The sequence below is a fragment of the Hemitrygon akajei genome, chromosome 31 (genome assembly GCF_048418815.1).
Source record: "Hemitrygon akajei chromosome 31, sHemAka1.3, whole genome shotgun sequence".
NCBI lineage: Eukaryota > Metazoa > Chordata > Chondrichthyes > Myliobatiformes > Dasyatidae > Hemitrygon > Hemitrygon akajei.
In genome coordinates this window covers 2694407-2720586 of record NC_133154.1, presented here as the reverse complement: position 1 = coordinate 2720586, position 26180 = coordinate 2694407, and the positions used below count along the sequence as shown (strand labels likewise).

At 49.9% G+C, this 26180-nt stretch overlaps 1 protein-coding gene across 3 annotated transcripts in view; it reads left to right on the top strand.

Moving 5' to 3' along the window:
* The window catches only part of LOC140719172 (autism susceptibility gene 2 protein homolog), a 56109-nt gene that overhangs the window by 6013 nt on the left and 23916 nt on the right, over window positions 1-26180 (top strand). For 2 of the 3 annotated variants that reach the window (XM_073033590.1, XM_073033591.1), the window contains exons 2-13: window positions 15869-16054; window positions 16690-16782; window positions 17758-17793; window positions 18473-18502; window positions 21023-21115; window positions 21457-21508; window positions 21741-22083; window positions 22910-23163; window positions 23577-23782; window positions 24824-24919; window positions 25504-25572; window positions 26074-26103. In XM_073033590.1, the coding sequence (XP_072889691.1) occupies window positions 15869-16054; window positions 16690-16782; window positions 17758-17793; window positions 18473-18502; window positions 21023-21115; window positions 21457-21508; window positions 21741-22083; window positions 22910-23163; window positions 23577-23782; window positions 24824-24919; window positions 25504-25572; window positions 26074-26103 (1488 nt within the window). The remainder of the gene's footprint in view (window positions 1-15868; window positions 16055-16689; window positions 16783-17757; window positions 17794-18472; window positions 18503-21022; window positions 21116-21456; window positions 21509-21740; window positions 22084-22909; window positions 23164-23576; window positions 23783-24823; window positions 24920-25503; window positions 25573-26073; window positions 26104-26180) is intronic. The other variant, XM_073033592.1, reaches the window with a different exon arrangement.

Here is a 26180-nt window from a genome sequence, read left to right as displayed (position 1 = left end):
TGTCTGGGACACTCCTTGTAGCTCATGCTCTCGAATCCAGGCAACATCCTGCTGATCCTCTTCTGCACCCTCTCCAAAGTCACTGGAGTTGCTGAGTCGACAGCACCAGGACATGTTCATGGTGGGGAAGTCACGGTGGAGTGAACGACCACTGAGCAGGCAGAGGCGAAGGTTGGGTTTGGAACCAAGGCACCACTACAACTTATCCAATAAGGAGACGAGAGGCCACAGACATGGCAGAGTGTGGAACAACGCACTAACTGCTGGAGCAGTTCGGTGGGTCAGACAACATCTGTGGGGCAGTGGGGGCAGAAAAAGGGCTTATCTCTTTGGAGCGGAGGAGGTTGTTGATGTAACTTGATAGAGGTGTAAGGGGCATAGATAGTGAGGGCAGCCAGAGACTTTTCTCCTGGGGCTGTAGTGGCTAATACGGGAGGACAACTTTAAAGTGATTGGATGCAAGTACAGGGAGAATGTCAGAGTTAACTTTATTAGAGTGCTGGGTGTCTGGGATGTGCTGTCAAGGGTGGTGGTGGAGACAGATATCTTAGAAACATTTAAGAGATTCTTCGATGGCTGGATTTCAACGCTTAAGAGAAGTTTGCATGGGTGGCAGGGTATGGAGAGCCAAAGTCAGAATGCAAATCAATGCAAGTAGGCAGTTTAAATCATTTGGCATGGACTAGATGGGCTGAAGGGCCTAATTCCTTGCTGTATTCTATTAAGAGCTTGCGGACGTGGATTAAAGAAAACTGGAAGTGTAAGGTTGATTGTGGAGTACCAGGTGCTGTTGTGAATCCCCATCTGCACTGCTGTGCACGTGGAGTTTGCATATGCACCCTGTGACTGAGTGGGCTTCTCCTTCAGTGGTTCTGTTCCTTATCAACCACGTGGAGGACTGGCTGCTGTGAATCGAAGCTCTCCCTTCCCCCCAACCCCTGTATGGGCAGGGGGTGTAATCTTGGGATCCTGTGGAACTGTGCTGAGAGTGAAGTGAGGATCAGTGTAAACAGGTGTTTGATGCTCGGGAAGTGCAGTGAAAATTGACCTGGACAGGATGAGACTGGGACTGTTTTCCTGGGAGTGACGGTAGCTGAGGGGACAAACTTGTGGAGATTTATAAAACTGGGTGGTGTGTACAGGTGGGTGGTCACACTCCTTCCCCCAGGGTAGGGAAGTCTGATGCTGCGTGAGGGGGAGAAATTTAAAGGGGATGTGAGGGGTAAGGCTGGTGGAACTAGTCAGGAGGTGCCAGAGGAACTGTCTGAGGCAGGTGAATGAACAACAGTTGGAAGAGCAGGTTTAGAAGTATATGGACAAAATGCAGGCAGTTGGGGCAGCTCAGATGGGAATCTGGGTAAGCATTGATGAGTTGGGCCAATGGATGCAAGAAAAATGGAAGCGTGAGGTTGATCATGGATTACCAGCTGGAGGTGGTTCTGCCTTCTGCAACAATGCAATTTGCCTTGCAGCAGAGTAGACCTGCCCTCTGCAGGGAAACCTGGATCACAGCCCTTGGTTATGTCATGTCACTGATGTTCTCCAGGTTTAGGAAGTTGGGCACAAGTCAGCCGAGCCCCTGCGACTCAGCCAAATTTTAATGTGTTCCTGGATGATGGAATCCTTTGGCCCATATTGTCTGTTCTGATCCTGGAAGCATTCTGTGTTGGTCACAACTGCCCACTTTGGCCCTGTACCACTGCATTTTCTATCGATGGTACCTGTCCCGGTGCCCTTCAAACTAATCCTTCCTGCCTCTTCTGATTGTACATGCCCTCTTGATCTGAATTCCTCAGCCATTCTCCTCCCCCCCCACTAATTCTCACCTTCCCAGTCTCTATCGCAATTCCCACTTTCCCCTTCTGCCTGTGATGCTCCCTCCATCCTTTCCCTCACCTTTTCATAGAATCAGTCTTTTTTTTGTAAACATCTTACATTGTGAATTTCGTTTTGCGGCAATAGAGTAGTACAAAGATGTGAAATTGTTAGAAAGTAGAGCAAATGAAAAGAATGAAGAAGGGTTCATGGTTTGTTTCGGAATCTGCTGGCAGAGGGAAAGAAGCTGTTCCAGAATTTGTAGTTGCTCACTCTTTCCACTGCCGACACTGCGCTGGTGTGTGTTCTCTCAACTTCCGCTTCCTCGTGTCTGCAGTCGTTTTCTTGGCCTTGCTGATGGCAAGTGCAAGAAGTGGAATGTCGCTAGACCACTTGACCAGCGAGGGGAGCAGGTAGAGGTGGGGGTGCCCTGAGGAGGGTAGTTGTAATCCCGTTTGATTTCTGAGTGGATTATAAACACTACCTCGTTACAGGGTACAGCAATTTTTTTGCAAGTGTTCCTTGCTCAGAATTTTTTTGTTTATGGTAGTGCTTGAAGCTGAACACAAATAATTTCAGACTACTTGTTTCATGTAGAAAGAAGTACAATTGACGTTTTGTCTCCTCCGCATCTGCTCTCAGAATGAGGCTTTTCATTCCAGGTCGAAGGAGAGGTCTTCCTTTTTTTTTAAAAAAAAAAAGGGGCTTCCCTTCCTCCACTATCAACTCTGCCCTCAAAGCATCTCTCCCATTTCACGCTCATCTGCTCTCATCCCATCCACCCGCCACCCCACTCGGGATAGGGTTCCTCTTGTCCTCACCTACCACCCCACCAGCCTCCGTGTCCAACATATAATTCTCCGTAACTTCCTCCATCTCCAATGAGATCCACCACCAAACACATCTTTCATTTCCCCCCCCCCACCTCCTACTTTCCACAGTAATCACTCCTTACGCCACTCCCTCGTCCATTCATCCCCCCCCAACCCTTCCCACCGATCTCCCTCCTGGCACTTATCCTTGTAAGCGGAACAAGTACTACACCTGCCCTTACATTTCCTCCCTCATCACCATTCAGGGCCCCAGACAGTCCTTCCAGGTGAGGCGACACTTCACCTGTGAGTCAGCTGGTGTGGTATACTACGTCCGGTGCTCCCGGTGTGGCCTTTTATATATTGGTGAGATCCGACGCAGACTGGGAGACCGTTTTGCTGAACACTTACGCTTTGTCCACCAGAGGAAGCAGGATCTTCCAGTGGCCACACATTTTAAATCCACGTCCCATTCCCATTCTGATATGTCTATCCATGGCCTCCTCTACTGTCAAGATGAAGCCACACTCAGGTTGGAGGAACAACACTTTATACCGGCTGGGTAGCCTCCAGCCTGATAGCATGAACATTGATTTCTCTAACTTCTGTTAATGCCCCTCCTCCCCTTCTTACCCCATCCCTATATTTTTTTCTTTCTTTCCCTCTCACAATAACTCCTTGTCTGTTCTCTCATCTTCCTCTGGTGCTCCCCTCCCCCTTTCTTCCAGGGCCTTCCGTCCTATGATACTCCCCCTTCTGCAGCCTTGTATTTTGCCAATCAACTTCCCAGCTCTTAGCTTCATCCCTCCCCCTCCTGTCTTCTCCTATCATTTCGGGTCTCCCCCTCCCCCTCCCACTTTCAAATCTCTTACTATCTCTTTCCTGTTAGTCCTGACAAAGGGGCTCGACCCGAAACGTCGACTGGATGCTGCCTGGCTTGCTGTGTTGCTCGAATTTCCAGCATCTGCAGATTTCCTCGTGTTTGTGTTTTTAGTCTACTTAGCTTTCTTCAGTCCTGCCGAAGGATCTCGGCCTGACATGTCAGCTAATTTTTTCTATAGATGCTGCCTGGCCTGCTGAATTCCTCCAGCATTTTGTGGATGTTTTGTTGATATTTGTTTATACTCAGTGTCTGAGGCTTCTCGCCTCTATAATCAGCCAGCGTTGATTGATGACCGCATTGTCCAGAGGAGAAACCTTTCAATATGCTCGTCGCTGACAGCACCAAGATTTGCAGAGAAGAACCAGCTGCATATAGTTTTGTGCTCTGTAGTTGTGCAGAAAATTTTCAACAATATCCTTGAATGCCTTCCGTGCAATTTTCTCCGGTTCCGCTAGAAGTTCTTCAAAATGCCTGTCACTGATTAAATTGTTTGATTTGTGGATGGACATAAAATGCCTTCCTTAATCTTGGCATCAGTTATTTTTGGGAAACATCCATCTCAAATATCAAAATTTTTCCCTGAATTTGTTGTGATGGTGAAACCAGATTCCATCCTTGTCATCCTGAGCTCAGTAATTCTGCTTTTGACATTGACCAGGTCATTTAACTCAGATTGAGTTGACATAAAGGGTTTTAAACCTGTGTCAGTATCAGTGTTTTCCATTCCTGGCTCGTGCACCATGGCATCCTCGTCTGTCTCCTTTGAGAAAACCATGTTCTGGTTTTCTCAGATCTGTCCTGCCATGCAGCATCTGCCCTTCCTAAGTATGCCTGGACAAGATAGAAAATTTTTCAGCTTTCATTGTGGGCAACATTTTAATTGACTTGTTATGAATTGAAATAATAATTGAGTGATTTTTTTTTAAAAAAATGGTGTGTGATGGGGAAATTTCCTGATGAATTTCATGACTGACAGCCCAAAATCCATAAGATACACAAGAGTATTCAGGAAGCATAATCTTGTATTTATTTCTGCACTATTTTATTTCTGTACTGTACTGGTACTATAAAACAACAAATTTCATGTCAGAAGATGGTGTTGATAAACCTGATTCTGGGTTTCGGGACCTCTGGCCCAACCAGGTTAGTACCCACCCAGCTGAACCCAGCTATATCCCTCGTGTACCTGTCTTAAATATTGTACCTGCCTCAACCGCTTCTGCTGCCGGCTCATTCCATCCTCCCCACCCTCTGCGGAAAAGTTTCTTATCATGTCCCTTTTAAACCGTTCCCCTCAGCACTTGAAACCTGCGCCTTTCAGTTTTGGGCTTTGCCTACTTTGGGGTTGAGACAGAGAGAGATTGTTACCACCCACCTCATCTATCTCTCATAATCTTAAAATATTTATAAGGTTGCCCCTCATTCTCCTGGGTTCCAAGGAATATAGACACAGCCTTTGTCTATAACTCAGGCCCTCTCGTCCTGGCAACATCCCCGTAAATCTTCTCTGCATTCTTGCAAGTTTCACTGTGACTTTCTTATAGCAGGGCTTTCTAAAACCCTACCTAGCACTCCAAATGTGCCCTCACCAGTGATGTACAACTGCAACATAATGTCCCATTTATAGATGTGTATAAAACTGAGGGGCGCCAATAGGGTGAATGCGCAGTCTTTTTCCTCTGCGTTATGGAATCAAGAACCAGAAGCACAGGGTTAAGATGAGAGGGGAGGAATTTCGGGATCCAAAGGGTGATCTGTATATTGAATGAAATGAGCTGCCAGAGGAAGTGGTTGAAGTAGGTACATTAATATCTTTTAAAAGACTCGGGCAAGTTGGAAATGGTGTAGACCTGGGGTTCCCTACCTTTTTTTTTCTGCCACGGACTCCTACCGTTAACCAAGGGGTCCACATCCGCAGACCCCAGGTTGGGAGCTGTTTGTTTAGAGGGATGACTGACCACCCTTCCACAAACGAGGAAATGGAAGGTTTGGTTACTAAGTTTACAGATGTCACAAGGGGTGGTGTGGATAGTGTCAAAGGTTGTCATAGGATTCGGTGGGGCATTAATAGGATGCAGAACAGGGCAGAGATGTGGCAGATGGAGTTTAATCTGGAAAAGTGTAAAGTAATACACTTTGGAAGGTCAAGCTTGAAAAGTGCATGTTTCGTGGCCGAATACTTAGCAGAGTGGACGCAGAAAGGGATCCTGGGGTCCTCTCGCACAAGTGGTCAGGGTGGATATGAAGGCGTGTTGTGTGCTGGCCTTCATTGGTTGAGGATTGAGTTCAAGAGCTGCGCAGTGAAACGCTGGTTACTCCACACTCGAAATACTGTGTTCATTTCTGGTTGCCTAATTATAGGAAGGATGTGGAAGCTTGAGAGAGTTCAGCACGGATCATTTGGGCCGAAAGGCCTATTCCTTTGCTGCATGTCTGCTTTCTCCACCCCAGTTCTTCCACGACACCGTAGCTTCAATACGCGCGGTAGTGTGGCAGAGCATCCAAGGTGCTGGATTAAGGCTCGTTCCCAAGGAAACTGGGATGTGAATACCATCACTGCCGTCTGGTGTATACCTATTCTTGGAGCGTCACAGTAACGTAGTTATTACAGCGCAGTTCAGAGTTCAATTCCAGTGCTGTCTGGAAGGAGTTTGTACCTTCTCCTCATGGCTGTGGGTTTCCTCTGGACGCTCCAGTTTCCTCCTGCATTCCAAAGACGTACTAGTTTGTAGCTTGTTTGGTGATTGTAAGTCGTCCTGGGGTTGTACTATGGCTGAATAGGTGGGTTGTTGGGCGGCATGATTCATTGGGTGAAAGAAGGTCTGTTCCACTCTTAACCTCTAAATCAGGGGTGTCAAACTCATTTTAGGTCACGGGCCGGATTGAGCAAACTCCAGCTTCATGCGGGCCGGATCAGTCGGACGCGTGCGAATGCAGCTTTCGTTGCCTACGTTTTTTCAGCCTGCTCTCATGTGTCTCAGTCTCTGCTATAACTACAAAGTGTTTCACTTTACAAATTCCGTTTCTTATGAAGAAGACTGCTGAATAAACACTAAAAACCCTGAAAACCTGGTACCTGAATAAACTCAGCATTAGCCATATCATACGCCATAGGCGCTTTGATTACTGGGGCCAGCTTTAATAGTAATCAGATATTATCTCGCGGGCCAAAGATAATTCCACCGCGGGCCGGATTTGGCCCGCGGGCCTTGAGTTTGACATATATGCTCTAAATAAAAAAAAGTAACATCCTACTCTTGTGCTTAGTGCCCTGATTTATGAAGGCCAACATGCCAATAGCTGCATTACCTGTGACTCCACTTTCAAGGAATTATACATCTACATTTCCAGGTCTGTTTGTTTTGCTGCACGCCTCAGTGTTACTGTGTAAGACCTTCCCTAAAGAACTATACCTCACTGGTCTGCAACAAAATCCGGTTGCCATTTTAGCCTCCAACCTAATGGCGTGAATTCAATTTCAAGTTCAAGTTTAATTGTCATTCAACCATGCACATGAATGCGGCCAAACGAAATGGCATTCATCTGGGCCATGGTGCGAAGTATCAAAAGTCACGTATAGCTTGTGTAATTATTACCACAGAAAAACAGTCACAGAATCATCATTTAGCCCAAGTCCGTGAGTGTCATGGTTGATGATGTAGAGTTTGGGCCGTGCATCAACTACACATTAACAATGAACCTGTTCCCTTCTCCCCCTCCCACTAGTGGACATTAATCCACCCACCCAGCATGTTGTTGGAACGTGGGAAGAAACTGGAACATCCAGTGGGAAACCCACAGGGTCATGGGGAGAACGTGTAGATTCTGCACACCACCATGCATGAGATCAAACCTGGATCTGTGTACTACTGTGTCCCTCCCTGAGGCGCCATTATGAAGAGGTGGTAGAAGCGATGATATCATTGGACATGTTGGATTATGTTCTGCAGACTGCAAATTGCTCAATGACAAATTGAGACAGGCCTCTAAAAACTCTCTTCAGCCTGTGCAGCAAGCCAACATCCGTGGCAGAAATAAAATAAAACTGGGAAATTGGTTTGTTGTCACATGCACGAAGATACTACACGAAAAAGCTTTTCTTACACACTGTTCACACAGATAAATTCATTACACAATGCACTGAGGTAAAGCAATAGCAGAATGCAGAATAAAGTGCAGAAGCTGCCGAGAAAGTTCAAGGACACCGACCAGGTCCAGTGTGAGGTCAGGCATTGCTGTTGTATAGAGGGGCTGTTCAATCGTCTTATAGCAGCAGGGTAGAAGCCTCCTTGTCTTATGTTCTGTTAGGCTTTTGAATCTTCTGCCTGACGGGAGAGGAGAGAAGAGAGATTGTCTGGGTTTGATGAGGTCTTTGCGCTGGCTGCTCTACAGAGATGGCAGCAAGTGTCGTCAAGGTTCAGACAGGTTTAATATTACTGGATTATGCTGTGAAATGTGTTGACTTTGCAGCAGGAGTACATAGTAACAAAAAAACATGAATTACAGAAAGTATATGTTTACTGTAAATCATGGCTCCTTGAAAATATCCTGGATACTACAGAGGCTAGTGCCCATGATGGAGTTGACTGGGTTTACAATTCTCTGCAGCTTATCTTGATCCTGTGCAGTAGCGCCCCTCCCTCCAATACGGGACGGTGATGCAGTCAGTTAGAATGCTCTCCATGGTACCTCTGTAGAGATCTGCAAGTGTCTTTGGTGACATGCCAGATAGATAGATAGATAGATACTTTATTCATCCCCATGGGGAAATTCAACTTTTTTTCCAATGTCCCATACACTTGTTGTAGCAAAACTAATTACATACAATACTTAACTCAGTAAAAAATATGATATGCATCTAAATCACTATCTCAAAAAGCATTAATAATAGCTTTTAAAAAGTTCTTAAGTCCTGGCGGTAGAATTGTAAAGCCTAATGGCATTGGGGAGTATTGACCTCTTCATCCTGTCTGAGGAGCATTGCATCGATAGTAACCTGTCGCTGAAACTGCTTCTCTGTCTCTGGATGGTGCTATGTAGAGGATGTTCAGAGTTATCCATAATTGACCGTAGCCTACTCAGCGCCCTTCGCTCAGCTACCGATGTTAAACTCTCCAGTACTTTGCCCACGACAGAGCCCGCCTTCCTTACCAGCTTATTAAGACGTGAGGCGTCCCTCTTCTTAATGCTTCCTCCCCAACACGCCACCACAAAGAAGAGGGCGCTCTCCACAACTGACCTATAGAACATCTTCAGCATCTCACTACAGACATTGAATGACGCCAACCTTCTTAGGAAGTACAGTCGACTCTGTGCCTTCCTGCACAAGGCATCTCCTCAAACTCCAAATGAATTATAGCCGCTATTGTGTCTTCTTTGTAGTTGTATCGATATGTTGGGTCCAGGATAGATCGTCAGAGATGCTGACACCCTGGAACTTGAAATTGCTCACTCTTTCCACTTCCGATCCCTCTGTGAGGACTGGTGTGTGTTCCCTCCTCTGACCCTTTCTGAAGTTCTCAATCAGTTCGAGAGTCCATGGAGCAGAGGCTAGTTTCGATGATATGCTGAGTTGCACTCACAACTCCTGCGGTCACGGACAGTGTAGTTGTCGTGCCAAGCATGATACATTCTGGTAGGGTGTATTGATAAAAGAATTGGTGACATGTCAACTTTCTTTAGCTGCCTGATGGAGTAGACTGTGGTGTCCACATGGTCGGACCAGGACAGGCTGTCGGTGTTGTTCATTTCTAGGAACGAAGCTCTCGACCGCCACCGTTGTAGTAAACAGCAGAATGTGCACTGCCATGCCTTCCTGAAGTCAATGACCAGCTCTTTTGTTTTTCACTGTGCCTCAGGGCACGTGACAGTAATAAACCAATTTGCGTACACCCCTCCTGGTTTGATACACCTCCATTAGGTTACCTGTCAATCTCCTCACTCCGGGAAAAACGGTCCGTGCCTGTCCAGTCTCTGCTTAAACCTTGAGAGAGGGGCTGCTGTCGTCACTAGGCACTCTATCTCCTTGCTGTAGTCTGACTCATTGTTCCGTGAGGTGCTGGGACTTCTGCAAGAATGAATGATAATGAAATGGCTCGGGGGGGGTGGTATTTGGGTTGATCACTATTGTGGGGCGAGACCAGCGGGAATTTGAGAACAGTGCCAATGATTTGGCAAGGACGGGGAGGGTCAGATAGAGGAACACACCCCACTGTCACACCAGTACCAGTTCTTCCACTCTCAGAGGCTAGTTACACTTTGGCAGATAGACCAAGGAAAGGCTTGCACTGTGAGCAATAGGGCTGTGAGGTGTGCAGTAGAATAAAGGATCCATAATTCCTTGAAAGTGGCATCACAGGTAGATAGGATAATAAAGAGAGCTTTTGGCACATTGGCTTTCGTATATCAGGGCGCTAAGTGCAGCTGATGGGATGTTGATGAGGTCAAATTTGGAGTTTTTTGTGCACCTCAAAGTAAAATTTATTATCAGAGTCCATGCATGTCATCACATACAACCCTGAGATCCTTTTTCCTGCGGGAATGCTCAGCAAATCTATAGAACAGTAACTGTAAACCAGATCAATGAATAACACAAACATAAATAATTAGCAATAAAGAACAAGAGTGTGAAATGACAAGATAAAGAGTCCTTAAAGTGAACCACTAGTTGTGGGAACACCAGAAATAGAATGTGTAGTTATCCTCTTTTATTCAAGAGCCTGATGGCTAGGGACTAGTAACTGTTCTTGAACCTGTTAGTGTGAGCCCTGAGGTACCTGCACCTTCTACGTGATGGCAGCAGTGAGAAAGGAGCATGGCTTGTGTGGTGAGGATCTTGATGGTGGATGCTGCTTTTCTATGGCAACATTTTATGTGGATGCTCTCAGTCGTTGGGAGGGTTTTACCAGTGATGTACTGGGCTGAATGCACTACAGTTTGTAGGATTTTCCACTCAAAGGCATTGGTGTTTTCGTACCAGGCCGTGATGCAGCCAGTCAATACATTTTCCGCCAGACATCTATAGAAGTTTGTCAAGGGTTTTGATGACATGCCAAATCTCCGCAGACTCCTCAGGAGTAGAGGCGCTATCGTGCTTCTTTTGCAATTACATTTATATAATGTGTCCAGGGCAGGCCCTCTGAGATGGTGATACCTAGGAATTTAATGTTACTGGTCCTCCGGTGAGTACTGGCTCATGGACCTCTGGTTTCCCTCTCCTGAAGCCTATAATCGGTCTTGCTGACATTGAGTGAGATCTTGTTGTTATGACACTACTCAGCCAAATTTTCAATCTCCCTCCTGTATGCTGATTCATCACCAGCTGTGGTACAGCCCACAACAGTGGTGTCGTCAGCGAACCTGTATATGATGTTGGAGCTGTACTTAGCCATAGGTGTTAAGCGTACCGGAAAGAGCGCAGAGAAGATTTACACAGATGTTGCAGTACTTGGGGACCTAAGTTGTAGGGATAAGTTGAATAGGTTTGAACTCTGCCCTCAAACACAGGAGAATGAGTGGGTATTTGTTAGATGTATACAGAATGATAAAAGGTATAGATGGGGTGAATATATGCAGATTTTTGCCCTCGCGCTGGATTAGACTAGAACTGGAGGTCATATATTAAGGGTGAAAGGTGAACTATTTAAAGGGAACGTGGTGAGGGGGAACTTCTTAACTCAGAGGGTGATCACACCTGGAACGAGCTGCTTTTGGAGATGTGGGTTCATTGTAAAATTTAAGGGAAGTTTGGGTGGCAGGACTCTGGTCTGGGTGGGGATAGATGCAAGTGGGCAGATGACCAGGCCTGCTTGGATTAATTGGGCTAAAGGGCCTTTTTGAAGTCCAGGGACTCTATGATTAGCTCAGAAAAATCTCCAGAACGATATCCATTTTTCTGTTTTGCACTGTTCTTCCTCCCTTTCTAGTCTTAGATAAAGCCAACATTCACTTGCACAGCCAAATCCAGACCGACTGGTACAAGGGCCAAGCACTGGCAGGTTTAATTTAGTTGAGGTAGGTGTGAGGTGTTGCATTTTGCCAAGTCTAACCAGGGCAGGGCCGCTTGGGGAACCGTGTAGTGTACCTTCACCCGCGGTCCCTCTGTTGAAAGGCAGGGCCATGCCGCTTGGGGAACCGTGTAGTGTACCTGCACCCGTGGTCCCTCTGTTGAAATGCAGGGCCATTCACTGCAGAACAGAGGTTCCCTAAGAAATGATGCAGACAGACTGGGTGGTAAAGAAGGTACTGAGGTGGAGTAAAAACTTTGTTTTGTTCTGTCCATACAGATTATTTCATTGCATTAGTGCATTGAGTTAAGAAAAGAATAGCAGAATGTTATACAGCAGAGAAGCAGGCCCTTTGGCCCATCTAGTCCATGCCAGCCCAATCGTATTGAAGCCCCGTGTACATGCCAAAAATGTGGCCCTTGAAACCCTTCCCATGAATGTGACAACTGAACCCCTTTATATCACTTCTGCCATTGGCTTAATCCACATTAGCACCACCCTCTGAGTGAAGAAGTTCCCTCACAGATTTCCCGTAAATATTTCACCTTTCACCTATGACCTCTAGATTTTGTCACACCCAATTTGAGGGGAGGAGACCTGCATGCATTCACCCTATCTATATGTCTCTTCATTTTATACACCTCGATGAGATCTCCCCTCATTCTCCTGCACTCCAGAGAATAAAGCCCTACAACCTTTCCCTATAAACTCAGGTCCTCAAGTCCTGGCAACATCCTTGTGAATTTTCTCTGTGCATGTTGTAAATGGTGGACGGTCACAGGCTTTCTTCTGCAGGGTGAGGAAAGCAAAGCTAAAGAGCACAGGGTGAGAGATGAGATTTAAATAGGGCCTGAAGGGCAGGGTGCTGCGTAAGTGGAACAAACAGCCAGAGGCGCGCACAATTACAGCATTAAAACTAAACTTGGATAGGAAAGGGTTAAGCATTTTGAGGCTTGGACCATACACAGCAGATGGGACTGTCGCTTGGAGTATTGTGTTCTGTTCATTATAGGAAGGATGTGGAAGGTTTAGAGAGGATGAAGAGTAGATTTACCAGGGTGCTGCCTGGATTAGGGAAGGTGCAGAGATTTACCAGGAAGCTGCCTGGATTAGGGAAGGTGCAGAGATTTACCAGGGTGCTGCCTGGATTAGAGAGGGTGCAGAGATTTACCAGGAAGCTGCCTGGATTAGAGAGGGTGCAGAGATTTACCAGGAAGCTGCCTGGATAAGAGAGGGTGCAGAGATTTACCAGGGTGCTGCCTGGATTAGAGAGGGTGCAGAGATTTACCAGGAAGCTGCCTGGATTAGAGAGGGTGCAGAGATTTACCAGGAAGCTGCCTGGATTAGGGAGGGTGCAGAGATTTACCAGGGTGCTGCCTGGATTAGGGAGGGTGCAGAGATTTACCAGGAAGCTGCCTGGATTAGAGAGGGTGCAGAGATTTACCAGGAAGCTGCCTGGATTAGGGAGGGTGCAGAGATTTACCAGGGTGCTGCCTGGATTAGGGAGGGTGCAGAGATTTACCAGGAAGCTGCCTGGATTAGAGAGGGTGCAGAGATTTACCAGGAAGCTGCCTGGATTAGGGAGGGTACAGAGATTTACCAGGGTGCTGCCTGGATTAGGGAGGGTGCAGAGATTTACCAGGGTGCTGCCTGGATTAGGGAGGGTGCAGAGATTTACCAGGAAGCTGCCTGGATTAGGGAGGGTGCAGAGATTTACCAGGGTGCTGCCTGGATTAGGGAGGGTGCAGAGATTTACCAGGATGCTGCCTGGATTAGGGAGTGTGCAGAGATTTACCAGGAAGCTGCCTGGATTAGGGAGGGTGCAGAGATTTACCAGGGTGCTGCCTGGATTAGGGAGGGTGCAGAGATTTACCAGGAAGCTGCCTGGATTAGAGAGGGTGCAGAGATTTACCAGGAAGCTGCCTGGATTAGGGAGGGTGCAGAGATTTACCAGGAAGCTGCCTGGATTAGGGAGGGTGCAGAGATTTACCAGGGTGCTGCCTGGATTAGGGAGGGTGCAGAGATTTACCAGGAAGCTGCCTGGATTAGAGAGGGTGCAGAGATTTACCAGGAAGCTGCCTGGATTAGAGAGGGTGCAGAGATTTACCAGGGTGCTGCCTGGATTAGAGAGGGTGCAGAGATTTACCAGGGTGCTGCTTGGATTAGGGAGGGTGCAGAGATTTACCAGGAAGCTGCCTGGATTAGAGAGGGTGCAGAGATTTACCAGGAAGCTGCCTGGATTAGAGAGGGTGCAGAGATTTACCAGGGTGCTGCCTGGATTAGGGAGGGTGCAGAGATTTACCAGGAAGCTGCCTGGATTAGAGAGGGTGCAGAGATTTACCAGGGTGCTGCCTGGATTAGGGAGGGTGCAGAGATTTACCAGGAAGCTGCCTGGATTAGAGAGGGTGCAGAGATTTACCAGGAAGCTGCCTGGATTAGAGAGGGTGCAGAGATTTACCAGGAAGCTGCCTGGATTAGGGAGGGTGCAGAGATTTACCAGGAAGCTGCCTGGATTAGAGAGGGTGCAGAGATTTACCAGGAAGCTGCCTGGATTAGAGAGGGTGCAGAGATTTACCAGGAAGCTGCCTGGATTAGGGAGGGTGCAGAGATTTACCAGGGTGCTGCCTGGATTAGGGAGGGTGCAGAGATTTACCAGGAAGCTGCCTGGATTAGAGAGGGTGCAGAGATTTACCAGGGTGCTGCCTGGATTAGGGAGGGTGCAGAGATTTACCAGGAAGCTGCCTGGATTAGGGAGGGTGCAGAGATTTACCAGGAAGATGCCTGGATTAGGGAGGGTGCAGAGATTTACCAGGAAGCTGCCTGGATTAGGGAGGGTGCAGAGATTTACCAGGGTGCTGCCTGGATTAGGGAGGGTGCAGAGATTTACCAGGAAGCTGCCTGGATTAGAGAGGGTGCAGAGATTTACCAGGAAGCTGCCTGGATTAGAGAGGGTGCAGAGATTTACCAGGAAGCTGCCTGGATTAGGGAGGGTGCAGAGATTTACCAGGGTGCTGCCTGGATTAGAGAGGGTGCAGAGATTTACCAGGGTGCTGCCTGGATTAGAGAGGGTGCAGAGATTTACCAGGAAGCTGCCTGGATTAGAGAGGGTGCAGAGATTTACCAGGAAGCTGCCTGGATTAGAGAGGGTGCAGAGATTTACCAGGGTGCTGCCTGGATTAGGGAGGGTGCAGAGATTTACCAGGAAGCTGCCTGGATTAGGGAGGGTGCAGAGATTTACCAGGAAGCTGCCTGGATTAGAGAGCATGTTTTATGAGGACTGGTTGAGCACAGTATTGTTTGTCTCTTTGGAGCAAGGGAGGATGAGTGGAGACGATACAGGTGCAAAAAATGATGAGGCATAAATCGATTGGATAGCCTGAGAGTTTTTCCAAATCAGAAATGACTAATATGAGGGGGCATAATTTTAAGGTGATTGGATGAAGGTATGGGGGGAGATGTTAGAGGTAGGGTTTTTTTTTTAACAGAGTGGTGGGTGCCTGGGGTGGGGGTACATTAGGCAGATTTCAGAGACTCTTAGATTGGTGCGTGGATGAAAAAAATGGAGGGCTGTGCGGGAGGGAAGAGTTCGATTGCTCTTGGAGTAGGTTAAAGTGTCAGCCCAGTATTATTGACTGAAGAAGAGACCAGTATAGCTACTGTTGTATGTTTTGTGTTCTATTAAGGTTAGCATGGACAATTAAGTCCTGTTTCTAACAGTCTTCTTTTGAAGCTAAATTCCCTTCATCTGTTGTCACTTTACCCGAGATATTCCCCTTGTTCAATCAATTCTTCTCTACATTTCTGCTGCTGATCCCATCTTGTGTTTCTTCATAACTTACGAAGGATTAACTCTTTACGGTATTCATTCATGGAAAATGGGCTTCACAGGCCGAGCTGGCATTTACTAGAGCCCCTCTGCTCTTTGTCCCTGAGACAGTGGTGAGTGAATCACCTTATTGAGTCTCTGCTGGGCTTGGTGTGGGTGATTCACGCTGCTGGCAGGAAAGGAGTTCCAGGCCTTTTACCCAGGAACGACAGCAACGTCTTTAAGTCAGGATGGTGTGAGGCTTGGAGGGCAAATTCCAGGGGGGAGTTGTTCCCAGTCCTTGTCCTTTTGGGAAGGAGTGGTGGTGGGTTGGAAGGTGTCTCAGTGAATTGCTGCATCCACCTAAAGTGGGAAGTGCCCTATCACCTATAGATACAGACCAGGGTAATGTGGTGGATGTTGTGTGTATGAACTAACCCCAGGCAAGAAGTGGAGAGTGTCCCGTCACACCCCTGACCCGTAGATGGGGACTGGATGCTGTGTGCGTGGACTAATCCCTCCCTCTCCCTCTCTCCCTCTGATGCAGAGAGAGGCTGTGCTGAAGCCACCCGAGAGGACAGAAGCACAGCAGAAGAGGCCGGAAAAGCGAAGACCCGAGGAGCAGGGGAGCAGCTCTCCAGGCGAGGGTCCACGGAGGAATGAGTGCCCGGACCCTGAGCAAACGAGGCAAAACGGGGAGCAAGATGGCAGGAGGGCACCGCCCGCCAAAAAGGTATCGGGTCACAGAGCCAAGGGCAGTTGGCAGCTTTCTACCAGGAATAATACATCCCTGGAACCTAATCCAGGGTATCAAGAATGGTAGATCCCTGGGAGTGTGTTTCAGGGTGGGATCTAATTGAGCGACCGTTTTTTTAAAAGTAAGTTGACAGATGATGTGGAAGAGAAAAGCAAAAGATTTTCAGACCAGGCATTTGGCTCCATCTTGTGGCCACTTGTAGTTCTGCAGGGTAAAGTGAACACTGGAACCAGAGACAAATTGTTCCCACTGCCCCGCTCACTGGCCACGTCTCTAGATTGGTTCCCAACCTATTCCCACTGCACCGAGATTCCCCACAGCCCAATATCCCATGGCCCTCTTTCTCCCCAGAGCCCCGTGCCAGTCCCCAAACTAACCCCACTGGCACTCTATCCCTACAGCCTTGTCATTCCTCGAACTAACCCCACTGCCCTGCTCCTTCCCCACAGCTCTAGCTTACTTGCAGTGGGTCAGTTCCCTCTGTCTTTGCATCCTGCCCAGTGGGAGGGATCATGTAGGATTAGGGTGCGGGGAAGGGGGTGCATGGATGTGGGACGAGAGTTCAGATGAGAGTTGTCACCTGCGGTTCCTGTCTTACTGTTCCCCCGAAGGTGAAGACAAAGGTGCAGAGTCGAGGCAATGAGAGCACCGGGGGCGAAAACGGGAGCTCGTATCGCAGTAGCTCACGGGGGCCAGGTAGCGATGTGAGTATTGCTGGGCACTGACACCCCCCCTCCCCCACCACTCAACCTTATCCTGCCCCACGTGCTACCACTACTCTTCCTTGCCCCTTCCTCCACCCACTACCAACCCCATTCCCCATAATCCCCCCACACCATCTTGACTCCCCTACCTACTCCCCCACTTCTCTTCTGCCTCCTCCTCGCTGTCTGTTAATTCTGTGTTCCCTCAGCCCCTCCACACCATGCATTCCCTACCTCATCTGATCTTGGACCCTCCTCACAGAGCCACCGCTTTCATGGAGCGATATAGATTGTAACCGGCCCTTTGGCCCATCTTCTTTCTGCAAGGACAGTCCCCACCTGGCCTAGACCCATTTACACACATTTGATCCATTTCCCTCTGAGTCAGCAGTTCCCAACCTTTTTTATGCCAGGAACCTGTACCATCATCCAAGTTTGGGAGCCCCTGCTCTAACTCTTTCTGAGCCACATACCTGACCGTGTGTATAAATGTGGTTAATGTATCTGCCTCACCCCAACTGAGTCCCCTGGCAGCTCGTTATGTATACGGATCACCCTCTGCGTGAAAAAGTTGTCCTTCAGGTATCTTTTTAAACTGTCTCCCACTTACCTTAGACTGTGGTACCCTCTGACCCTGTGGGAGAAAAGGACTTTGACCATCCACCTTATCAGGTCACCACACGGCCTCCTTTGTTCCAGTGAAAACAGCCCCAGCCTGCCCAGTTTCTCCTTATAACTCAAGCCCCCCCCCCCACAGTCCTGGTAACATCCCCTGAATATGCACCCTCTCCATCTCCGTCGATCTTCCTGAACCCCCTCTCACCCTTACTGTAATGTGCCGACCATACTGAACGTGGTGCTCCTCACCAAAACTCTCTCTGTTTACCCTGATTCTGATAGCGGCAGGCTGGATTAGAGTGCAGTGAGATCTCATTTCTGTTACCCGACTGTTTAATCTTATTTCCTTTTCTTCAGGAATCTGTGCACTCCAGTTTGGGAACAGGATACTTTGTAAGTACCGTCTGTTCAGCTGTGGGATGTAAAACTGCTTCAATGTCAAACAAAGAGACTGTTCTTCCCACAGAGCTCCCTCCATCCCCTCCCACAGAGCTCCCTCCATCCCCTCCCACAGAGCTCCCTCCATCCCCTCCCACAGAGCTCCCTCCATCCCCTCCCACAGAGCTCCCTCCATCCCCTCCCACAGAGCTCCCTCCATCCCCTCCCACAGTGCTCCCTCCTCGCCCCCTCCCACAGCTCCCTCCTCAGCCCCTCCCACAGAGCTCCCTCTTCATCCCCTTCCACAGAGCTCCCTCCTCACCCCCTCCCACAGTGCTCCCTCCTCACCCCCCACAGAACTCCCTCCATCCCCTCCCACAGCATTCTCTCCTCACCCCTCCCACAGCATTCTCTCCTCACCCCTCCCACAGCATTCCCTCCTCAGCTCCTCCCACAGCGCTCCCTCCTACCCCCTCCCCCAGCGATCTTCCCCCCCCCCCCAACAGCCCACTGGTGTGGCATTCCCCCTCTTGCAGCCCCTCCCACATCACTCCCGCCCCCTGAAAACAGTTTGTTAATCTCTCTCTCCCCCTTCCCCACTGCACACACGTGTGTGTGTGTGTGTGTGTAAAATATCCTCTCACTCTCTCACCTTCTCACCCTCTCTCACCGTTTCTCCTGTCTTGTCTTTCAGTGTGACATCGACAGTGACCCAGATGATAAGGTGAGCAGTTTCAGTTCTCCCCTCCCTTTAAACCTCACCCTTCTGACCTCTTCCCGTCCCTCTTCCTCCACTCCCTGTCCCCAGAAAATCAGAAGTCAGGGGATCCAGAGAAACTTGGCAGTGTGGCTTCAGAATTAGCTTGCCCACGGAGGGCAGAGGGTGGTAGAGCATACTCTTTCTGGAGCCTGGTTCCACAGGATCGGCTCTGGGTCCACCGCTCTCTGTGATCTTTATAAATGGCTTGGATGAGGAAATGGAAGTGTTGGTGAGTAAGGCTGCAGATGACACAATGGCTGGTGATGGTGCGGGTTGTTGTAGGTTACAGTGGGACATTGACAGGATACAGAGCAGGGCAGACAAGTAGCAGATGGAGTTCAAACTAGAAAAGTGTGCAGTGATGCAATTTGAAAGGATGAATTTGAAGACAAGTACAGGATCAATGGCAGCATTCTTAGGTTTCTGGAGGAACAGAGGGATCTTGGGGGCCATGTCCATAGATCTCTCACAGTTTCCATGCAAACTGATAGGATGGTGTGTTCTCTTTCATTAGTTAGGGGATTGAGTTGCAGCTCCAGTTCGAACACACTTGGAGTATTGCGTTCAGTTCTCATTGCTTCATTATAGGAAGAATTTGGAAGCTTTAGAGAGGGTGCAAAGTGGATTTACTAGGATGCGGCCTGGATTAGAGAGCATCTCTTAGTGGGCAAGTTTCGCGAGCTAGGGCTTTTCACTTTGAGTGAAGGGGGATGACAGATGACTTGATAAGAGGTGTACAAGATGTTAAGAGGCATTGATAGAGTGGACAGCCATTTCCTTTTTCCCAGGGTGGTAATTGTTGATACAAGAGGGCATAATTTTATTGCGATTGATGGAAATTACAGGGGGATGTCGGAGGCAGATAGTTTATATGGAAGCTGCTGCCAGCTGTGGTGGTAGAGGCAGATGCAGTTTAACAGCGTCTGAGATAGGCACTTGTTTGAAGGAAGAATGGCGGGAAGAGCTAGATTGATATAAGTTAAGAGGTGGGCCGTAGGGCCTGTGCTGTGCTGTACTGTTTCATGTTGTAGAGCGGCTCTGGTTGGTCGATTGTTGTCCGGGAGTCGTTAGGCACCGATGAAGTGGCACAGTGGCTAGAATCACTCCCTTCTTACTCTGGAGACCTGGGTCAGTGCGGACCTCTGTCAGTGTGTGTGTTTACTTCCCGGCGGCACGCGGGGTGAGAGGGTTCATCAGCCCCACTGTGTGTGGCTGAGGGGGAGGATCTGGTGGGAGTCGGTGGGGAGGATGGAACAGGGTGGGTGCAGGTAGGAGGTCATCATGGAATCTGTGGGTCAAAGGGCCTTTCTTTAAAATTAATTCAGAAAGTGTCCCAGAAAGATGAAAACAGAGAGTCCAACGAGAAAGGAAATGTTTAGCATGATTAAATCGTGTGTAGAGTGAACCTAAGGAGGTCAAATGTAAGGTGCAGTTACAGTGTTGAGGTACAGAGGGTCCAGCTCCCTGAACAAGTTGACAGGACAGTAATGAAGGAGCAAGACACGCTTATCTTTATCGGTCTTGGCAATGTGTGTACGAGTCAGGAAGTCACGTCACAGCTGTATAAAACTGGTCAGGCCAGTCATGGAGTATTGTGTGCAGTTTTGGTCACCCGGTTACAGGAAGGTGTGGGCACTTCGGAGAGGTTGACCGGGATACTGTGTGGATTAGAGGCCTGAGCTGTAAGGAGAGTTTGGACAGACCTATGCAGCTTTCTCTGGAACAGCGTAGGGTTGAGGGGACACCTGATAGAGGTTTATAAGATTATGAGAGACACAAATAGAGAGGGCATTTGGTGTCTTTGTCCCAGGGTTGAAATGCCTAAGACCAGAGAACACGCATGTAAGGTGGAAGGGCGTAAGTTCACAGGAGATCTTGTACATAGAACAGTACAGCACAGGAACAGGGCCTGCAGCCCCCACCGTCGTACGAACCAGCTAAAACCCCAAAAGCTAATCCCTCCTACTTACTTGATGGTCAGAGTCAGATTCCTCAAGTTTAAGGTGGGGGGGGGGACTTAAGGGGAAGTTTGGGACAAGTTTAGTTTACAGAGAGTGGTTACCTGCTGACGGCAGTTTGCCGGAGTACTCTGAGGAAGAATTTCTTTAGCCAGAGGGTGTTGATTCTGTGGAATTCACTCATTTGCTCTTTATGTCTCACAGGTTGAGTCTTTATGTACATTTAAAGCAGAGGTTGATAGATTCTTGATTGGTCAGGGCATGAAGGGATACGGGGAGAAGGCAGGAGATTAGGGCTGAGAGGGAAAATGGATCAGCCATGATGAAATGGTGGAGCAGTCTCGATGGGCTGAATGGCCTAATTCTGCTCCTGTATCTTATCTTACGGACATGAGAAGCATTCGAGAATTGGAACTGCCCGGCAGTCAGGACAGTCTCAGGCTGGGTAGGGACAGGGGAGTGGAATTCCGCCACTCTGAGCAGCTAATTAAAGCCTGTTCCCCTTCTTCCTACCCCCACCTCCCAGTCCATCAGCGAAGATCCAGTGCGATGCCCAAAGCGGGAAGTCCCCTCTGCCTCATCACACAGCCTCTCAACCAGGTGGAAAAGCACTTTGTTCGTGAGTACTTCATCTCATCAGTTTCCTTGCGTCTCCCAGCCAGCTCCTAGACTTCCACGCATCTTCATAAAAGAGTTATCACTCACTCTCGCATCATTTCCGATGAACTTGGGGAGCTCCCTGGAGTGGCTTACAGGCTGGGATCTAATGCAGAAGTTCAGTGGGTTTATATCTAGAAAAACAGATCTCTGGGAGTGGACTACAGGCTGGGATCTAATCCAGGGGTTGGGGGTTTATATATAGAATAATAGATCCCTGGTGTGGGTAACAGGCTGGGATCCAATCCAGACCTCAGTGTTGAGCAGTCTTCTATTAATTACCCCTCCTTATCCGACCTGCAGGGGGCCAGTGACGAAGGTCTATCAAAGTTATTCAGCACGGCCTCCAAAATAGGTATGTGAATGGTTTCTTCTTTCTGTGTGGTGGGATGGGGAGGGGGTGGGTGGTGGGGAAGGTGAGGAGGGAGGGATGAGGGAGTGGCAGTGAGGAGGGGAAGAGTGCTGTGGGAGGCACAGAGAGGAGGGAGGGAACAGGAAGGCCACTGAGGAGGGAGGGGTGGTACGGAGGGAGGGGGGGTGTTCTGAGGGTGCTGTGTTTAACCCTGTTCTCTCCCCCCTCCCCCCAGCCCCTAGTGTGAGGGGCAGTGCGGACCCCCGACCGGAGACCCAGGTGTCGGGCCTGGAGCGCAGTCAGGAGAGGAACCAGGAATCGGAGCAGGCCGTCCTGCCAGCTGGCCCCCCCAATCCCCATCCCCAGCCCCCGCCCCCACCCCAGCTCCAGCCCCCAACCCCTCCACAGTCTGCGGCCCAGCCTGGACACGACCCGTCTCCCCCAAAGCTTTCCCAGGGGCAGGGGCAGTCGCAGCCCGTGCCCCCACCCGCTCAGCCTGGCCCCCAGGCTCTTGTCCCACCTCAGCATCAGACACAGGCTCGGCTGCAGCCCTTCACACAGAACTACAGCGGTGGGAGGTGAGTGACGGGGATGGGCGGGAGGGGAGCGAGGGGGGGATGGAAGCAGAGGGCCCATCTGCAGCCCTTTGCACAGAACTACTGGGGGTGGAAGGAGGTGAGGCACTGAATGAGGAACAGGGGATGGAGGAGATGCCGGGTGTAAGGAAGGATGGGGAGGAACAGGAGTGAAGATGGGAGGGGAGGGAGGGATATGGAGGGGAAAGAGGGATGTGGATGGGAACGGAGGGGAGAGAGGGAAGTGGAGGGGAGGAGAGTGGGAACAGAGTGGGAGGCAGAGAGAAACAAAGTGGGGTCAGATGGGAAGAACGGGGAGAGAGCTGGGCAGCGGTGGGGGAGGGAGGGCGAGGGAAAGATGGTGGGTAACAGCACGGAAGTGTATTCGTTAACACGACACTATTACAGCTCAGGACGACAGGGTGTGGAGTTCAATCCTGACGTCCTCCGTAAGGAGTCCGTGCACTTGTGGAATGTGTGGGTCCAGAGGCACATTGCACATTGTCCAGTGATTAGGTTAGGGTTAAATTGGGGCAGTGTGGCTTTATCTCTAAATAAAAATCAAAGGTAGTAATGAGAAGGCGGGGGGTGGTTTGGTGGGGGAATGAGAGAGGGGAGGGAGGGAAGTGAGTGGAGGGACAGGAGGGAATGATTGAAAGTGCATTGATTGTGTATTTGATCAACCTCTCCACCCCTCTCTCTACCCCCCTCCTTCCCCCTCTCTCCCGACTGTTTCTGCCCTCCTTTTCCTCTCCCTCTACTTACCCCCCCTCTCTCTCCCCCCTCCTTCCTCTTTCTGCCTTTCATTTACCCCCCCCCCCCCATCCAGCCGGAGCAGCACGCCCTCCAAGCCACTGGCTCCCTCTTCCCAGGTGCCACACCGAGCCTCAACTCCCTCCTCGCTGGGACTGAGCAGCCACCCCAGTACCCACGTCTTTGCCTCTGGCCTACGGACCCCCGCACATCCCCACCACCCTGCGGTGTTTGCCCCTTCTCCTGGCCTTCCACCGCCACCTCCCCTCAACTCCACCATGCTCCAGGTGGCTGGGCACCCCTCACCAGCTGCTGCTGCTACTTTTTCAGGTGAGTTTTACCCTTGTTTCGGGAGCAGATACCTTTTCACTCCCCTCTTTCCTCACCTCGTATCCAGCGGTGCTCCTTCCATCTCTCCTCACTGTGCATCTTGCAACCCTCCCCCTCTTTCTCCTCACCGTGCCTCTCGCAATGCTCCCCCTCTCCTCACTGCCCTTCCCACAGCACCACAGTTCCACCTTCCCATCACTTTCTCTGTCTCACTCCCTCCCTCCTGTCATCATCTCTCTTTCTCGCCTTTCTGTCACCTTGTCTCTCTCCCCTTCCTCCCCTCAACCGTCCCATCTTCCTGTCACTGTATCTTCCTCCCTCTATCTATCTCTATCATCTCTTTCTCTCTCTCTCTTTCTTACCCCTCCCACCTTCCCATCACCATCAGTCTCTCTGTCTCTCCCTCCCTCCAGAGCAAGAACTGATTCGCCAGGAGTTGAACTCGCGTTACCTGAGCTCGCAGGGTCCGGAGCGGGGGTCCTCCCTCGGCCCTCCCTCCTTCCAGTTCCACCAGCACCAGCACAGCCACCAGCACACCCACCAGCACACCCACCAGCACTTCGCTCCATATCCTCCCATGGCCCAGGCAGGTCTGGTCCCTGCCCCCACTGCACCCATGGTGAGTACAGGGTGGGGTTGTTGGGAGGCGGTGTTGGGAAAGAGGGGAGGTGATGTGCACTGAAATGTCTGGTCCAACCCAGGCCACTTCCTCCCACTTCTTTCGTCTCTGGAACTCATCCCACGGGTGCCCTTCAAAACCTCATTCTACTTAACTTAAGCTGGTAACCCTACCACAGAGCAAAAGGTTCCAGCTTCTACCAATCTGGTAATCTTATAGACCTGTGTCTTCTCGTTTTACATTCCCCTATCCTGGGGGGGGGGGGGGGGGGGGATCTTCATCCGCACCCTCATGATTTTAGTAAACCTTCATCGAGTCACCCCTCAACCTCCTTCGCTTCAGGAAAAACTGTCCGAGCTTCTACATAAACTCTTGGCCACTTTGAGGTCTACCTGCTCCTTAATGTAATTTTTTAATCAGCCACTCATATGGCAGCAACTCAGTGCATAAAAGCATGCAGGCATGGTCAAGAGCTTCTTGTTCACACCAAACATCAAAATGGGGGGAAATATGACTCTGAGTGTGGAGTGTTGGGCCCAGACTGAGAGGTTAGAGTATCTCAGAAACTGCTAGAAGCCTCTGGGATTTTCACGCACAACAGTCTCCAGTCTACAGAGAATGGTGCAAAAACAACAAAACAATCCAGTTGTGTGGGGGAAAAGACCTTGTTAATGAGAGAGGTCGGAGGAGAATGGCCAGACTGGTTCAGGCTGACAGTAACTCAAGTAACCACACGTTACAACAGTGGTGTGCAGAAGACCACGCTGACGTGTACGGGCCACACCGAGTTTCACTCCTGTATCTGATACAGTGGCCACTTAGTGTATAATGACACCTGCTAATCTCTCCTTGCAATGACGCCCGTCGGTCTCCCCTCGCGAGGACTCTCTGTGATCTCTTTGTGGCCAAGTTGAACGAGATTGGGGGTGTGTGTGTATTATGTAGGTTGATCCAGGGAGGAGGGGTGGGGGGGGTGTACAGCTGAACTGCAGGACGGCCTGGCCGTGCTAACGACTGGCTTTGTGCTCTGCTCCACCGCAGTACTTCCAGACGTACCACACCGCCTGTCCGACTGTCCCTGCCGTCCTGTCCACAGCCGGTCCCTTCAGCTCCCTGCAAGGTGCCTTCCAGCCCAAGGTGAGGTCCATCCCCGTAGGGAGGAGGAGGAGGAGGAGGTTGGGCTTCATTCCTGCTGTTTCCCCAACGCCATCTTCTGTCCCTCCCCTCCCCTCGCTGGTCCCCATCGCTCCTTCATATCAACCCTCCCTCTTCCAACCCTTTCCCTGCTTTTTCCAATGCACCCCTACCCAATGCTGGTCCACATCTCTCTTTCCTATCACCCTTCCCCGGCATTCCCCAATCCATCACCCCCCGCCTCCTCTCTGACCTTTCCTCCCTCACTCTCACAATCCCACCATTTTCTACTCTCCCCCCATTTCACCTCCCACTCTCTCCCTTGCTGTCCCTCCCACAGTGGCTTTACCCCAAACTTGGATTTGAGATAGATATCGTGCACAGATATTTAACTTGTTTCCCTCTCGTGCCCATCCCTCCCCTCCCTCACCCTCTCCCTCCCCTCACCCTCCCCTCCCTCACCCTCTCCCTCCCCTCACCCATACCCACCCACCCCTTCCTTCCCCACTACCCCTTCTTCACCACCACTCCACTTCCTTCCCTCTTTTTTCCTCTACTCCTCTCCACCTCTGATTTGTGCATTTCAGAACCCCAGTGCTGAGTTGGCATCACGACCTGGACCAGTTCCCCACACGCTCTTGCGGAAGGACCCCAGGGTAAGGAGATGTTTCGCCCCCTCTCTTACCCCCCCCCCCCCCCCCAGTGTCTCTCAGCCTCTCTCTCTGCATCTCCTGTCCAGTGGTGGGTCGGATTTGGATATGGAGAACGGGGGCAGTGGACTTTTGAGTTATGATAACAATAAGGAACGGTTCCAGATTGTCCTATACACATGGAGCTCCCTCCCTCTTCACCACCCATCCCATGGAGCTCCCCATCCTCGCTGCCCCGTCCTGCACTGCTTCCACCTTTCTCTCTGCCTCTGCCAGAAGGACAGCAGCAGTTTGAAGAAGAGAGTCACCCCCACTTCATCAGTGAGGCAGTTAAGGTGGGCCGTGCTGTCGTACCCAGACTCAGAGGGGAAGGGGTCTTCTTGACAAACATTGCGTGCTGTTGGAATGAGGAACTGAGGATGGTCTCTGACGATACTGGGGACTGGCGTTAAATCACCTTTAAATGGAAGTTTGACTCCTGTCTTTTGCCTCTCCCTTGCCCCACAGTTAACAGAAGTGTACCGACCTCCAGTGCGGGTGAGTTGAAACAATTTTTTCCTCTCTAGTATTAATGATTTCAAAGAAGGGACCAAGTGTAGCTTATCTAAGTTTGC